Consider the following 18,127-nt stretch of genomic DNA (forward strand, 5'->3'; position numbering starts at 1 on the left):
CATTTACTATAAATGTGAATGAAAAATAATCAAGTCCCTAATGGCAACTAAGAAAACTAAAGTTCTTTGGAAAAAATAAACCTACACATCTAAACTACACCATCTACTATAAATGTCCTTTTAAACTTTTAAAAGTGACACTTCATCTGTCTACCCCCTTCCTCAAAAATTAGTTCCATTGTTGTAAAAGACAAAATTACCCTTATAAGCTTAAGGAATATTATTATCAATAAATTTTGTGAAATGAGTGTAGTAAAAATGTCCATAAGGAGAAAGAAAAAAAGAAAAAAAAAAATCATTTTGGAGCTTGTACGACACAAAAACAAAAGAAATAACATATTCAAAACATAGAAAAATTAATTAAACTATAAGAATAAGAAAAGAGATAAAAATTTGAAGAATTAAAAAATTATTTTTATAAAATAAGAATACACTATACTCGCGTTACACAAATAGTATAGTATACATTAATAAAATAGTATGTGCTATATATTGTAATTTTTACTTATTCACAAAACACTATCTCTTGTATTATATTGTACCATAAAAAAATTAATTAAAGAAATAACTTAACTTAATGAATAAAATAATATTTTATTTATTAGTAAAATTTAATACATTTAATGTATAGAGAATATAAATGATATTTGAAACCTGACAAAAATTATGGTAATCTTGCAATTATTTGATTCATATCATCGAAAAGTTGCTATCAAGTTAAATGGAGTAAAATTAAAATAAAAATAATATAAAAGTATTCTTATCATTTTAATTGGTTAATGTTAACTCCTTTACCCTTTAAAAGTTTAAAGCAGCATTTGTAACATTAGTATAATTTAGAATGTACAAGTGTAGCTTCCAATATCTTTTTAGTACTGCTGTTTTCTATTTTCTTTTTTGTACAGCCAAAAAATAATACAACAAAAATTTATATTACGTTATTAATTTTTTATTCCTATTGTTAATTTTTATTTATTCTTGACAAATACTAAAAAACCAAATTCTATGCTTTTAATATTTTTTTAATCAAAATACTTCAATGTCTAAAAAAAAAATTTATGCATAGCATTAATTTTTTATTTGTTAATTTTCCAATGTATTTTATCTTCTCTCTCATTATCCTTGACCATCACACATAAAAAATTATTATTATTTTTTTCATATTTTTCTTTTCTTTTCATAATATTAAAAAGGAAAACTAAAACTTTCAAGGATGCAAACAGCAATAATGACAATGAGTAATCAACTAATGACTTCAAAACAACTAGAAGAAAGCCACGGCTGATCAGAAATCAGTGTGTAAGCTTTACATGGCACGCCTAGTGGGCTCAACCATCCTATTCCTAGCCAGCTCCACAACAACAAGAACAGCAGTAAAGCACTGAACCAGCAAAAAGAAAAAGGGAAAAGCATAGCACCGTGAAACTTGGATATGGCACTTTTTGACGAACCATATTACCCACCCCTTGCATTGCCTTGCCTTGCCTGGGGAATTAGCCCAAACCAACCTTACCCAAGGCCCTAATAGTCTAATACTTCGGTTCATGAATCATGGCATTTTTCACGCAGAAAGCTTAGAACTAAAATCGTCACTGATCCATAGAGCAACCCCGATGAGGAGCATCCCCAACCTGAATCTGGACTGTGTCGCAGAACACAGAAACCACAGCAATAGCAACTGTTGCCATCTTGACAGAAGAAAGACTACATTGAATAATTCAACCCAAAAAATTAGACAATGCTCCTCTTGGCAGAATCCAAAGCAATATATCGTCTCTCGCATGTGTTGGCAAGCTAATTCTAAGTCAGCACTAATTCCATTTTCAAGAATTCACAATAGAAAATGTCCAGTTACTTCCTCCATAGTTTTGTCAAGTTCACCCCCCCACCCCCCCCCCCCCCCCCACCCCCAAAAAGCATGAGGAATAAAGTTTTAAAAAAGAAATTAAGAACATAAAAGGAGAGCTTCAGTTCTCCCAACTCTGCTGTTGAGTTGCATATTTTGTGTAAGAAAATAATGAATACTTGAATGCAATACCAAGGCTGGCTATACGACACTATATCATCAATTTTTTACCCAATGTTTAAGAACTTGCAATTCAGACCCTGAATTTCGATTTTAGTAAATTTAAATAAAATACGATATAAAACTATACTATATTTCATTCATATCCATATAAGTTCAACTTCAAGGTTTGAAACTTGTACTTCCAAACACAACCTTATATGCACCTAAGAAAATTTAAAGAACTAAATTGACAGGATTAATTAAATAAATTAGATAAATAAGAACAAAATTAATATAACAAAAAAAAAAAAAAAGATCGAAGCTGCTGCCTCCACCCCCAAACAAATTAAAATGGAAAAACAAACAAACAAACAATTCGCACAGTAACAGTTAAAGGATTTCTGCTTCTGGGCCATTTAATATGAGAATGGCATAACAAAAAGGAATTTGAACGAAATAAAATAGGAACCTCCGGGTTAAAAAAAAAAAAATGATGCATCATGGGAAAATCCATTCTTCACGCACATCTTACATTTATATACACAGGTATATCATCTTTTCAGTTGGTATTCCCATGGATGCATGGAGATCTTCAGTGCGTACAAATAAGAATCGTTTGTGCTCATTCATGCTATAGACAACCATTCTTTATAAGCATAAATATAAACAAAAACATATACGCATGTTTTCTTGTGTTTCCTTGAAAAATTTTGGTTTTGAGCCATATGATTCAGGCTGTTGTACGCCGTAGGAGGCAAGTCAATTATCTACTGCACTAGTTTTTAGAATTTTCCAGGGCTAGAATCTTCATAAAAAGAGCAAGATACCTATGCCTCAGTCTGATTGGTTTTGTGTTCTACTCTCATCTTATTTTAGTTTATTTTCACAATACCTTTTATTTCACAACAACTTAAAAGGATAATTTCATCAATTTGAAGAAGTTTCAATTTGATGACTAACAGAACTACAAAAACATTTCCTTAAAAGCAATTTTCTAAACAAATTGCTAACTATAAACATAATGCGTAACAATCATTTAGAATAGATGTATGACAAAAACAAGATTAGATTTGAGAGTTCCCTCCGTTCCAACAGAACCTGTCACTAGTTGCAAAGCTTCCAACATTGAATCCACAACTTTGTTTAGATCCAACTAGCCCTTAGGCCTCAATAACATAGTCATCTAAATATGAAACCTAAAGCCAAGTACTTTATGTGGTTTGAAAGCTGATAAAATCATACAACTAATGCCTAGAGATTTATCACCTAACTAGCAGCTGATCCAAATTTGTGAAGCCTGGAGAGCTCCAGAAGAGACACACTACACTGGCCCAGATTGCAGACAAACTATTTGGGGAAAGTCTCTACAGAAAAAACATCTCTGGCAGTTATCCAATGCCAACTGAGATGGCTAGTTTGCTACAAACCTAATTGGAAACTCGGAGGTAAGTTCATGGATAACGCTCTGCTGGAAGATTTTGGTGCAGTTGTGCCCTTATCATAGAGTTTACATATTCCCCAAACTCTGCCTTGGCTATTGGCTCAGAAATATATTACCACATATTCACACTTTCCTAAGAAAACCAAAAATTGAAGATGGAGGCTTGGGACAGCCCTCCTTCGGGCTGAACAAAGCTAAATGTTGATGAGTGTTCAAAGGCAACAAAAGGCAATTCAGTCCCAAATGGAATGTGCTTGTACGTATACCTTGATACATCATGGTCCCCAACCCCTGAAAGGCAGGTTACAGTTAAGGGAAGCATATTTGTTCTACTGAGGAATCAGATCAAGAAGAAATTTTGTAAATATATGCCAATGCTGCCCAGGAAAACAAAATCAACTCAGAAAAATTTAAAAATGTTTATTAAATCTTTAGCAAAGACTTGTATCTACACTATACAAAAAACTTATCAAGAAACTAAAATAAATATCTAATTTTTAATGAAAATTCAATAAACACAAACTAGTCTTTAAAAAAAAAATTAAAAGCTAGAGACAGAGTCTAGAGATTATATTATTCTATTAGAACTTCCAAAACTCCAAAGCCCAATTTGAAACTTGTATAACATGATGGACATGAAAGAAAAACATCACGGAATTTACTTTGGTAATCAAGTAAAATGAGAAAGAAAATAAAACGCACTGAACATATAAATATATATATATATATATATATATATTGTTTAATGCCTTTGAAATTCTTATTTTTATTCATATTTGAATAAATTTTTCATTCTTGATAATATTTGAGATAGAGAAAAAATACAATGGAAAATTGATCTCCATCTTATTTTTCTTCTCCTTTTCTCTAAAATCTTAAATCCAAGCAAAGCCCAAAGAAATCACAAAGTCATAAATGCCTAGTAAAAGAAGAACAAATCCATCAATGCAAGAGAACAATTTTCAATCATTTATAAAGGAGACATAAGAAGCCCTTCAGCTAGGCCAAAGTGGCATCCCTTTAAAACGTGTGACCTAACTCAAAAAGATGTCACTTGAACAACTCTTTGGCAGAGCTGATGGACAATATCCAGAGCTATTTAAATATACAAGTGAAAATTCCTTTCACACCATGTTTGGGGCTTGGAGTTCAGATCTTAGATTTGGATGTGGATTAGGATCAAGTGAAATACAAACTTGTATCAAATTTTGTCCAAACAGCCTCACCCTATGTTTGGGGAGGCCTTGGATTTGGATTTATATTGAATTTGGATGAAATGTGAAATAAAATTGTATTAAAATTTTTTCAAATCCACACAAATCCAAATCCAAGGTCCGAAATCTATGCTTCCAAACGCAGCATCAAAGAATTTCCAAATGCATGGGGTTAACAAACTAAGCACAACTCCTTGCACATATATAGATCATTAATTAAACCATAACAGAACAGGCCTTGTTCGAACTTTACTGTGCAATCATATGTTGTTTAGCTGTTGAGGACATGGCATCATATGATTCCTAAATGAGATGATCAACCATATTCAGCAACTCTAGGAGCAAAAACAAGGAAATTTATTAAATGAAATGCTCACTCATACATCTCCAGGATCGAAAACAATCGAACTTGCTAGCATTACCACATTAGCATCACGGTTAGCTAAAGCAGCTGCTGCACATCTTAGCAAATAGAAACATCACATCTGATATGACACAATAATGGGTTTGTATTTCAGGCCAAAGATTAGCATTCTGCCACGTTATTGACTCATACAGTTAAGTGCTCAACACATAAATAAAAATACACTGCTGAAAATATAAGACACTTACAATTAGGTTCCCCAATTTCTTTTGGGGACCATGCATAAAAAAAGTAAAGCTATAAATTCCTTTTCCTCAGTTTTCTCAGCAACCAAACAAATGAAAACAGAAAAGTTTTCACTGCATAAACATTTTAACAACTAATTAAAAACCACGATAGCCAAAAATTCAAGACCTTTAACAAATTGACCCTCACCCCTATTCCAGAAAAATCAAAAAATGCGAAGAGAAATCTAAAAGGGTTTTGCTATCACATATTTGGTAACCATATACAGACCACACACTGTTAACCAGGGTCAGATAATTTCCCATCCAACACCCGGCGATTGAATGATCCCCCAAGCCAACCATATACATAGGCATTAACATGAAGTCCTACGCTCTAAGACGACTGTGTTTGATAAGCAGCGCTCACCTGCTGAAGAAGCTCAAAGATCCTTCCATCGAGGGCTGGGTACGGGCAGCCTCGGTGATAAGGGAAACTGTGGAAACCCTAATTGACCAGCCGTAGGCGAAAACAGCAGACCCGGGGAGAGCAGAGGGTACGGGGACTTGGGCGATGGCAGGCACCCGAATGGCAGCGGTGACGAAGGCATCGGAAACTGTGACGGGGCCATCGAAACTGATGATGGCGGGGGTGACGGAGGTGGGATCGGCTGTTGCTGCGGCTGCGGCGGAGGCGGAGTGGGGTTGCTCCACCGCGGGGAAATCAGCGGAGAATATCGAGAGAATTGTTTCAGATCGGAATCGGCGTTGGGGATCGAGCTCTGAAGGTACCTCATGTAGGCGGAAATGGGTGATTCCGCCGCCCCGTGGACGGAGGGGAAGGGAGGCAAGGGAGACAACGGCGCTACAGGCCGTAAGAAATTGGCAGCGTAGTTAGGACCTGGAGCGGCGGGGGCGGCGCTGTGGGAGTTGATGATGGGGTTGTTGGGGTTTACGGCGGCGGCGGCAGCGACGGAGGGTGGTAGCGGAGGGGCGACGGGGAGGGGAGGAGGGCGGTTGCTGACGCTGGCAAGAGGCGGAGGGCGGATGCGCTGGAGGCGAGAGCTCTGGGGTTTAGGAGGGTTGATGGGGGGCGGAGTAGAGAAGCGCTCGTGGGCGGGCGATCCGGTGAGCTTCTGAACGACATCCCTGAACTCGCTTTTGTTGATGTTGTACACCGGCGGCTGCTGCAGATTCTGCGGTTGCGACGGGGGTTGCGGTGGGTGTGGCGGCTGCGGCGGTAGAGGCGGCGGCGGGGGTTGACGGCGGGTGTGATCGAATGGGGGTGGAGGGGGCGTTCTTCTGATGGGCTTGGAGATCTTGTGAGAAAGCTTGTTAAGGTGTTTAAAGTACTGATCCCTATTGCTGTTGCTGCTACTGCTGCTGCTGGCGGTGGTGGTGGTAGACTCTCCAGAGGAATGACAGCTTTTATCCATCACCCCACTCTCTCCTTCTCTCTCTCTCTCTCTCTCTCTTGTCTCTCTGTGTTTTGCGTGGTGGGGTGGGGATGCCTAAGTTTCTTCTTATCGCAGAATCAAGAGGGGGGCGAGTAGGGACACCTGAGTGTGCGTAGAAAATTTATATATATAGGAGAGGAAGATAAGGTTAAAGAAATTCAAACATAATACAGGCTTTAAATTACTATAATATTTCTGGTCTAAACGAGGCAAAAATATTAATAGAGAGAGAGAGAGAGAGAGAGAATGTGTCGTTTTTGCGCTGGGGGGGATTGCTTTCTCCCCCTTTGATTTTAAGCTAAAAGAAAAAAAAAATAAAAAAAGTTATCACTGGATAGGAGATGGCATGACCCGGAAAAGAAGGCACGCAACGCTGTTACCATTTGGGAACTGTCAATTTTTTAAATTTTAATTTAAATGTTAATTTGGTAAAGGAAGATACATATGATTGATTATGTATGGGATGTGCGTTTGAATAAAGCATTGATTTGGTTTGGTTTGGTTTGGAGAGGTCCCCCCCCCCGGCGCGTTTGATTGTACAAAAAATCATTTGAAGGGTTCGCCTTCCTCAAGATTCAACAACAGTCATTGCCGAATCTCTTTACCAAAGAGAAGAAAATTTACGAATCTCTCTCTCTCTCTCTCTCTCTCTCTCTCTCCCACGACCTCCCTCCCTCACCCAACAACGGGGGACACCTGTGCGGTGTTACCTTGGACGGACTGACCCAATACTTTGACCTCACGTCGGCTGTTTGACTCGTCCAGTGCCCCGGATTTCATCCTCTGCTTACCAGCCTTTGGTTCTCGCCCGTTGGATTTGCCACATAAGGTCCAACGTTCTCTCTCCCTCTCTCTCTCTCTCTCTCTCTCTCTCTCTCTCTCTCTCTCTCTCTCTCTCTCTTATTTTTTTTTTCTGGGTATAAATCTGGTTTAAAACTTTAAATGGTTAAATTAGGATCTGTTTGGTATAATTACTGTTTCCTGTTTCTATTTTTTCAAAATGAAAATATAGATCATAAAAAATTGAATGTTCTTGTTATTAGTTTTTTTGTTGCCATTATAGATTTTCAGTTGTTTATCAAAAAACTGAAAATCAGATTTTATTATTTTCAATTATTTTGACAATTTATTGATAGGTATTGGTATTGCTGTCAAAAATTAGAGAAATAAAAATCGAAAACGAAAACAAAAAATCAGAAATAAAAAATAAGTACTAGAAATCAGCAACTCATTTGATTAATATTTATAAAGCTAATATAAATTAAAAACCTAATTAAAAATTTTTCATTTTCATCTTTAAATCAAAATACTATAAAAATAAGGTTAAAATAATAAAAATACAACAGTACATATAAAAAATTACTACTATAAGAATAAATTATAATTATTTTGCTTAATTCTTATACTTTCAAAATTTACTTTACAATAAAAATTTTATTGGACATGACAATTAAAAAATAGAAAATATATTTTGTAATTGGTTTTATTATTATTTTTAATATATATATAGTTATATTTAAATTCATATGATCTTTTTATTTTGATAATTTAAAAATATATAAAATAAATAAATTAATCTAATTTTTTTAGGATATTTAAATTTTAGATAACAGGTCAAAATGAGTGAAAACCATAAAATCTGGTTTTAAATTTTTTGATAAACAATTGAGAGTCAGTAACAAAAATAGAAAATTGACAATGAAACATTTGAATTTTTGTAATATGTTTTTTTTTTTTTTTTTTTACTGTAGAGAAACAAAAATAAAAAATAGGAAACAACGACAATGCTAAACAAGCGCTTACTATCTAGAAATAGTTTTTTTTGAATTAAATTATTCATTTTATACACTTTTAAATTCAAATCAAAATTAGATGATCATATAAATTTAAATACAATTAAAATAAATGCATACATACATTTTAAAAAATAATAATAAAGCCAATTATAAAATATTTTTACTATTTTTCAATTTTCAATTCCAATAAATCTTTTATTATAAAGTAAAATTTGAAAGTAGAACAATTAAGCTAAATAATTATAATAAACTTCATTTTTATTATAGTACTTTTTAATGTGTATTATTTGTAATTTTATTATTTTAATCATATTGTCATAATATTTTAATTTAAAGATGAAAATGAATTTTTTTAATTAAAATTTTAATTTATATTAGTTTTATAAATTTTAATTAAATAGGTTGTTAGTTTTAAATATTTAATTTTTGTTTCTGATTTTTAGTTTTCGTTTCTAATTTTAAATTTTCTAATTTTTGGCAGTGATTGTGAGGTATGTTTGTAAAGCTAGATTGGGAGAAACTTGAATTACATTATTATGTTTTATATTAGTTAACAATAATTTATGTATTATATTAGTTATGATAATTACCATCTCCTTAATTTGGCCTATTATATATAAAAGAAAATTATATATGAGTCTATCCTTTTTTTTTGTATTTTTGTGTGTTGCATGCCCGTGAAACAAACAGCATATAGGTCTTAGTATTTTTAACAATCTTATTGCAAACAAAATATTAATTGAGACACATGTTATCCACTACAAAGATATTTAAAAATAAATTTAGTTGAATTTAAAAAATTTTAAGGCTACATTTTCTTTTAAAAATTTATTGAATGACGTTGTAGAGACGTCGTGTTGTATGAGGTTTAAAAATGGTTGGAGATATGTCCCGAGAGTTGGGTTGACCGAACATCTAACTGATGTACAGAAGCCGTGTTCGCATCCGGACTTTACCTTGATCAGCGAGACCTGAGGGTAGAGGATGTTGATCCGTAAGTTTAGTGCCGCACCAAGGGATCCGAAGAGTTTGTTGGTGGTTAGAGTTTCTATGTAATAAAAAAAAATACAATAAATTAATATTAAATTACTTATGTTGAACTTTAAAGATAAGTGAGGAGTTTGAGATGAAGGATTTTCTTTAAGAAAATGAAAGGAAAAGAAAAAAAAATAAGTAAATTCATTTTCCGTCACATTTTTTTTATATATCAAATGCTTTTAGTGACCAACACTAATAGTTAGTTTTCACCACTGTTTTAGTTACCAATCTGAAATCGTTACTAAACCGTCACTAAAGGGTTTATTTTTTGTTGTGTATATAATAAGCTTTCAAAGAATTAAAAGCAAAAATGAAAGTGCATGTGTAATTAAGATATAAAATTTTAAGTAGTGTAGGTACATTGTTATAAATTCATATTAAATTGTGATTGTAATAATGATACAAATATTTTAAATTATTGAATAATTAATGTGTATATGACAAGTTACAAAACAAACAAAAAAAAAAGTTCGAAAAAAAATTTTTGTTTGAAAAATTGTGCTTCTTACTACATTTACTTCACTTTTATTGGGACATTCATTACCACTATTATGACACTATATGACCAAACATAACCATTTCATTCATAATTAATGTTACATATCCTTTTCTTAAAAACTATCCAACTTGTTTTCAAATTTTTAACAAAACATTTTGTTGACACTATCAATCCCAAATCTGCTTGCTTATAAACCCTTGATGACCACCTAGAACTAGGAAAAATAGAAGAGAGCTTAGTAGACTCCTAGTGGCCTTCGGAGGAATTCTCTGACATTTAAATCAAAGTTGACATAGAATTTATTTAATTATGACCATAGTTCATAGAGTGTCTCTTAAAATGCGTAAAAGTACCCCCTTTACCTTTTTGTGGTTGTCATATATAGAATCGTATGTGCACAATGGAATATTAATGCAAAAATCAATGAAAGCTAAATATAGAACATATCCACTCAATTTATATGATAGCAAATAAAAGTAATAGAAGAAATTATGTAGTTCAGCAATGCCTACATTCATAAGAGCAATCAACAAAGAAATATTACTATCTTATGTCAAAGACACTTCCAATGTTACAGATACATTATAATAGACATATATATAAGCACCACAAAGGCTTTCCCTCCAAACCCCCAACCAATTTAACGTTCACATTCAAAATTCAAAATTAGCACCGCTGCCTAGAACCAAACTATAGTTTGAGATAATATTTAGACATTTTGTCAATGGTTCCTTTGACGGATAAAAGTCGAGAGCAAGTATTCTGAAATTCAGCCAAACAGTCGACGGTAAGAGCAAATCGTCGGCTGTTTCACTTAGCATGCTGATTCTACTATATTTTTCTCCTTGTGTATGTCGTCCACTCAAAGATATGAGTCACAAAACACAACAATCTCCACTTTAGCGAATATTTTTCCCTTAGGAGAAATAAAAAAACAAAGCCTAGTGCTCCACCTTGACCTTGGAATGTTAGGTTGGGCTCGTCTCCCTTCTCTAGTACAAGTTCACCTGAAGTAATTTATTCCTAGACCCTGTGGAACCTTACATCAATATTCTTGGTTCTAACATGATACACTTGATTTTTCGTCAAATAGATGACACTTTAACTGTCAAAATGCATCACAACTCCACCTTACTGTATACCCAACTCCTTGGCAAGCCATAGGGCTTCCTTTATAGCTTCGACGACTGCCATATTTTCATACTCAGCTATAGTCAATGCCACCAGGGATTGTACCATGGACCTCCAACATATAGGTCCTCCCACAAGGGTGAAAACATAACCCACTGTATACCTTCTTATTGACCTGATAGGTCACACCCAGTTTTGATTATGACAAATACTTTTGGTATTGATGATCGTACTAAGGATTGCATGCAGGTTCACTATGCATATATATTCGGACTAAACGACATATCATGATGGCGTGCAGTGTTCATGCCGATGAATGAAGAAATATGTGTTGTCTTTGTAATTATTATTTCATTTCTTCATTCTAGAATGTAAATTTAATTATAGACTGTGCACTCCTATGGCTTGTAATAATTTGCATCATGCATGATAGGTACAAATGCTCAAATCGACCCTAGTTGGACTTTAGGTACCTACACAGACCTTAGAAAGATCTTAGTCGATCGACGCTAGGTTTTTGGGCTTACTTGAAAAGACCTTAGGTACCAAGACATATGCACTAATAAGTCCCCATTATCATCTTTATATCAGGGGAAACAAGTTTGGCTAAAATGAACTTAAATGAAAATGTTGAGAGGGTTCGAGTGATCGAACCTACGCCGTATAAAATGGCTCGGACGACCGAATGAGTCAATATGTTGACTTAAGTATTCGGGCACCCAAACCTGATTTGAGCGTATCTTCCCCGGGCATTCGAACTTATGTTAGAGCACTTTTCAACTACCCGGGTGACCGAATAATTACGTTCAAATTGGGCTCGGGCGACCGAAGTAGTCAATTCGGTTAACCGAACTATGAGCCAGGCACCTGAACTGACGAACAAATGCTACTGACTTTTGTTCGGCCGGCCGACTCATTATTCAGGCACTCGAACCACTAAAAATTGGATTTTTGACAATGTATATTCGGGCACCCGAACCTCAGGCCGGGCACCCAAACCTCGCGGGTTATAATATTTTTTACTGATTTTTAAATGGGGTAAACTGGGTTAATTTTCTTAATGGCTTTTGAAACAAATTTAATTATACCCATTGTGTCCCCAACGGTAAAAAAAAAATCCTTTTTGCCTATAAATACCTGTTCATTTGTCTTAATTACCAAGGGATAAAAAATTTGGTTAGGGAAAAAATACTACTTCCAAACACTCACATATTCCTCACTCTTGATATCTTTAAGCATTGTGAGTATCTCTAAGGCTAGTGTGCTTAATCTTACTAGCTAGAACTCTCACTTGTGTTATTACTTGACTGATTTTATTTGAGAGTTTAGCATTAAAGTTCTTCCACCGATTTCATTTGATAAATCTTGTGTGGGAAGACTTTGAGGGTTGTGGTTCTTACATTGTCATTGCAAAATACCTAAACTTATATTTTTGTGTGCAAAAATCCTTTTCAAAAAGCTAGTTTTTCACAACTCCATTGTGCTTTGTATATTGGAATATCTTATTGAGTTCGTTTGATTCAACTTGCTTAGCATATTTGAAACCCTGATATGATTTTATGTTATACATATATTGTGTTTCAAATCTTGCTTGGATATACACTCTAAATCTAAACTGAAAATCTATACTTAATTGAGTGTTTAGCACACATTAGAGCACTGAGCATATTTACATATCATTCGTACTTGCAATATTGATTGAGTTGTATTGGTGCACATATCTGCTTGTCTAGAAGTGAATTTTTGTGTATACATTTTACACACATTGGTTGTATTCCAGGCGTGGGCCTGAAGAGGGAGACTAACCCTGTGGAATAGTCCCGGACTGGCTTAAACCCGGTTAGGAAAGCTAGGTGTGTTATCCTATTAAGGCGTGTTGGTTGAGGTCAGCCCCTTGAATTGAACTGGTTGTATAGGTGCCGCTCCACCCGTTTAAGTGAGCATTATAGTGGTAATCCTTGTGCTGGTATAGCTAAGGTGGGGACGTAGGCAATTTGGCTGAACCTCGATAACATATTGTGTATACTTTTTACTTTTCGCACCTACTTTTACTGTACGTGTATGTTTATTTATTGATTGCGTAGACTGACCCTAGGCTGTATTACACTATTGATAAAACCAGTTAACCTAGGTAATAAATTTTAAATACCCAATTCACCCCCCTCTTGGGGTTGCACCAAAACAAACACTTTTGTCATCCATATTGTCACGCCCCGAACTCGCAGATGGGTTCCATGTGTGATTATAGTAACCTAGCATGTCTCTGTATCAATTAAAACATACATGATAAAATACAATAAGAGGGTAACCCCATGGGGTATACGGATGCCCTATACACAAACACATATACATCCATACTCATCAAATACATAGCGGAATACGGTCTTTCTATACATGTATAGTACCATACCAGAGTCTATACAAAACTAGGATATACATTATCATAATTACAGAACAAACCCCGGGTGTTTACAAAAAAAAAAAAAAAAAAACCATCACGACAACCCAGTTACAAAACTCGTACCTAAATAGGCACTAACAGTAGCTAACGAAACCCCCGCCTCCAAACGCTAGGATGCTAGTTACAACTACCTAAAGGACCTGAAAACATTTGTACGTACATTCGGGGTGAGACACCTCTCAATAAGGAAGAAAGCAAGTTATATCAGTGTGTAGCATACCTATGTTATTTTACGTAAAACATAACACCATACAATACGATACAATTCAAAAACATTTCCATACAATTCCAGTATTTTCACAAATCCATTCCACTACATACGATACCCAAACATACGGTCAGTGTCGTCACACTAATATGCAACTACTCTATGAAACTCGAAGCTTCACAGCGATTACGTTGCCAGTACGATGTAGCTCACACTAATACGCAACTGCTCCATGAAACCCAAAGCTTCACAACGATTACATTGCCAATACAGTGTAGCTCACACCCCTCGGTGACCAGTCGGGATACAAGTGATATTTCATACCCTCGGATATAGAGCCGGACACTCTTGCCCACAGTTTTGACACCGGTACATGGCGCAGCGTACAGTAATTAGCTGCCACATAGCTGTTTGGGCGTATAGTAATTAGCCGCCACTAGCCAATTTCACAAAACCTGAAATCATTTTGAAACTCATATTTCTATACTCATCAGCGTATGGTAATTAGCCGCCACATAGCTATTTTACAAAATACCTGGAACAATTACATACAACCATACATTCCACACTTATTTGGTTTACGACAAATCATATCGTTTTCCAATTCAAGTATACAATTTTATACAAATATGGATAACAATCATTTCAATAATACAGTTTAAACAAAACAAACGGTTTTCCAGACAAAGCAGAGATGATACTTGAAATCCCTAAATTTTCTCGAAAACTGTACCCCAAAAATCCTGTATTTTACTCGATAGATTTCCCCAAATAAGTTACCAAAACATACATACGATCGTAGTCTACAAGCTTACTGATCCCAATTTCAAAAAGTAACTGATATAAACTGAATCCCCTTACCTTAACCCAAATTCCAACTACAAACTCAATGGTCCCAAAAATTATGAACCGAGACCCCAAAACCTAAAAACCACAGTACAATACATGCTTACAACTCATACTACTACACATATTTCGAATCAGAAAGGAAAATCAAGCCTTACCTCAATTTTGGCCCGAAACCTGAAACTACTTGAAACAAGATTCTGATCCTCTAGAAACGTAGAGAATCCTTCCCTGATCCTCGCAGTAACGTTAGATTTATGGATCCGGCGACAAAAGGCGAAGAAATCAAGAGAGAGAGAGAGAGAGAGAGAGAGAGAGAGAGAGAGAGAGAGAGAGAGAGAGAGAGAGAGATAGAACGAAGATATTAAGCTAACTTAGTTTGGAAGCAACCCATTTGGATATTTATAGCCCTTTAACTACGGTGGATTATGTCAGCCTTAGTGGCTACACCATCATTGTTTAATGTGTTTTAATGATATTAACCTACATGTTGTTACTAGTGTTTTCCTATTTTTGTAGATCATGTTTAGTACAGGTACTCGTACATGAATTATTGGATCAAAGGCAAAGATCGGACCGAGTAGACGTCAAGAAGGAAAGATCAAATGGACACGTACTCGAAATGACCCAAGCACAACCAAAGGAAACTTAATTGTATAAATTAATTGTAATAAGGGTTGTGTGAGTGAGTGCGTATTGTAACTCTTGCGGTGTGTGTCTTGCATGATTTCTGAGTAAGAGTTGAGCCATTGCATAAGCATACTAGGACACATGAGCATATAGGATCTGCGCAAAAGTAACAAACTCATAATTCACAGTTTTCTAAGTTAAAACAAGAGTTTGTCAAATGAATCCTAAAACTCAAATATGTTTTCAAAGGGACAAGTTTTTAACATCTTAGTTTTAAGAACATTTTTATACTTAGTCCCGATTGTTTTAAAACAAGTTTTATGTCCTAAATGTTCAAAGAAAGTCAAGTATATTTATAAAAGGACATACTGAGCATATAAGATATCAAAATGAGTTTTCAAATGTGTTTTATTAATTAAGATATCTTATATTCAAAAGGAAACTCATTTGGACAAGTTTTAATCTTCATTAGACCTAATATATTTCATATACTTTTGTCCAAGAATGTTTTTAGTTATTAAAACGCTTTTTGACAAGGAAAAACAAAGCAATCGTCACTACCGTAGTGTAACCTTGAGTCCTGAACACCTTTTAGTATTTTGGGCATAACTTTTTATAGAAAAGTCTAAATGAGATGATCTTGGTGTCTTTGGAAAGCTAAGACAAAATTCCACAACTTTTATGTTGACTACATTTTCTAATTCAAGGAGTTCGTTGACGAACACATGGGATTCATTGATGAGGCGCAGTGTAAGGTTAGTCGACGAGTGCAGGGCCTAGTCGACGAGTTCAATAGCCAGAACCGCTCCAACAGGCGGAAAACAACTAGTTTACCAAATAAAATAGTTTTTCTTCCCCCCAACGACTAGTTAACGGCTCCTTTGGCTCTTGGGCTATAAATACAAGCTATTAGACTTATATTAACATGGTTTTGAGCATTGTTGATCATATTTGTGAAAAATATCATTTTATCCAAAACCTAAGCACTTTGCACTTTGCATTTTAGTTATTCTTCACAAGTGCTCAATCCTCTCTTGCTCACTTATCTTGTAAGATTCATTCCTTGAGAGAATAGAGTGAGGATTTGGTTGTGTTTCATATTGGCTCATTTAAGGAGCTTTAAATTGTATTTCCAATCTTTTGTAAGGTTCTTTGTGAACCATTGTTGTAAGGTTTTTTGTGAACCAAAGCGAAGGCTCTTTGTGAGTGCAGTGGGGGTTTGTTCCCGAGTGTAGGGATTTGTTCTCGAGTTGTAAGGCTTTTTCGCCGGTGAAAGAGTATCTTTAGTGGATTGTGGAATCCTTGGCTTGGTGCTAAGGCGTGGACGTAGGCTTGGTGCCGAACAACGTAAAAATATAGGTGTTGTTCTTTCTCTCCCTTACACTCTTTATTATATATCTTGTGCATGATTTATATTTATATTACGATATAATTTCTTGTATCTTTCCAAGAGTTTTTATTTTGTAGAAAAATATGTATTCCACGAAAAGAGTCTATTCACCCCCCCTCTAGACTATATACTCCGGGTTGGGACTTCCAACAAGTGGTATCGGAGCGAAGCGCTTGTATTTTTAGAGTAAAATCCAAAGCGTAAAGATCAAATGGAGTATTTGGTGAGCACCCCTTCGCATGGACGGTCCGTATATCAACCACCGATGTTCAACGGTTCCAACTACAATGCGTGGAAAAATAAAATGACCATCTTCATTCAAGCATACGACTTGAATTTGTGGGAGATCATCTCCAAAGGAAACTTTTCAATCACAAAGAAAAATGAGGATATTCCAAAGGCTTTATTGGAACAATCACCGAGGGAAAAAAGGTTAGTTGAACTCAATTTTAAAGCAATGCATATTATTTATTGTGGTTTAAATGATGTTGTACATAGTTTTATTTGCGAATGTAAAACAACAAAAGAAATTTGGGATGTACTTGAAAACATCTATGAAAACCCATCTCAAAATGAACAAACAAAAATATGCATGCTAGTTAGAGAATTTGAGTTATTTAAATTAAATGATGGTGAAAAAATTTCTTCTATGCTCACTCGGTTCACACACCTCATAAACAACTTGAAAGCATTTGGTAGAATTTATTCATTAGAAGATTATATTCAAAAAATTCTCTAATCTTTACCTAAGTCATCTATGACCATTGAAGAACTAAGAAATCTAGAAAAACCTAAGATATAAAATTTTTTTGTCTTAGAATCACCTTGTACTAATAAACAAGAAATAATTGAAGATAATGATATTGCATTCTTCACAAGAGAAGTTAAGAAGCTTTTAAATAAAAGAATGCAAAAAAAAAAAAAAGAGTCATGCATTGAATGTTGCGATTGTACTAACTCTAGGCATGACATGATGAATTGCCTCCTAAATCCAAATGAAGAAAAATTTCTAAATGGGGATCATAATGCCATAAATGGTGCTACTTGGGATCAAATCAATGGATTAGCCATCGTTGATGAAAATGAGAAAGAAGCACATCCTTGCTTCATGGCTAACGAATAAGAAGATGAAGTAAGTTCGGATGCGTAGGATTATGCACCTTCATATGATGAAATTGTGAATAGTTGTGTTAAATTGTTTGATGAATTGCTTTTAGTAAAAAGGAAGAACAAAAATGTTGAGAAAGAGCTTGTTTTGTCAAAACAAATGGAATTTTCTTTGAAAGAAGAAAATAAATCCCTTAAAAGGATAAATGAAGAGTTTGTTTTAAATTCTCAAAAAGAGCATGAAACTTTGAAAGAAAAAATAGAAAATTTGGAAGGAAAATTTTCAAAATCCAAAGGCAAGGAACCTTGTCTT

General features: G+C 34.7%; 1 protein-coding gene across 1 annotated transcript; it reads right to left on the reverse strand.

Moving 5' to 3' along the window:
• Positions 1-5,221: 5,221 nt before the first annotated feature.
• On the reverse strand, positions 5,222-6,996 carry LOC131161933 (VQ motif-containing protein 9). The gene has a single exon (XM_058117970.1). The coding sequence runs from the start codon at positions 6,685-6,687 to the stop codon at positions 5,695-5,697; it is 993 nt and encodes a 330-aa protein (XP_057973953.1). The 5' UTR covers positions 6,688-6,996; the 3' UTR covers positions 5,222-5,694.
• Between the last annotated feature and the right edge of the window lie 11,131 nt (positions 6,997-18,127).

This window comes from Malania oleifera, chromosome 8 (genome assembly GCF_029873635.1).
Source record: "Malania oleifera isolate guangnan ecotype guangnan chromosome 8, ASM2987363v1, whole genome shotgun sequence".
NCBI lineage: Eukaryota > Viridiplantae > Streptophyta > Magnoliopsida > Santalales > Ximeniaceae > Malania > Malania oleifera.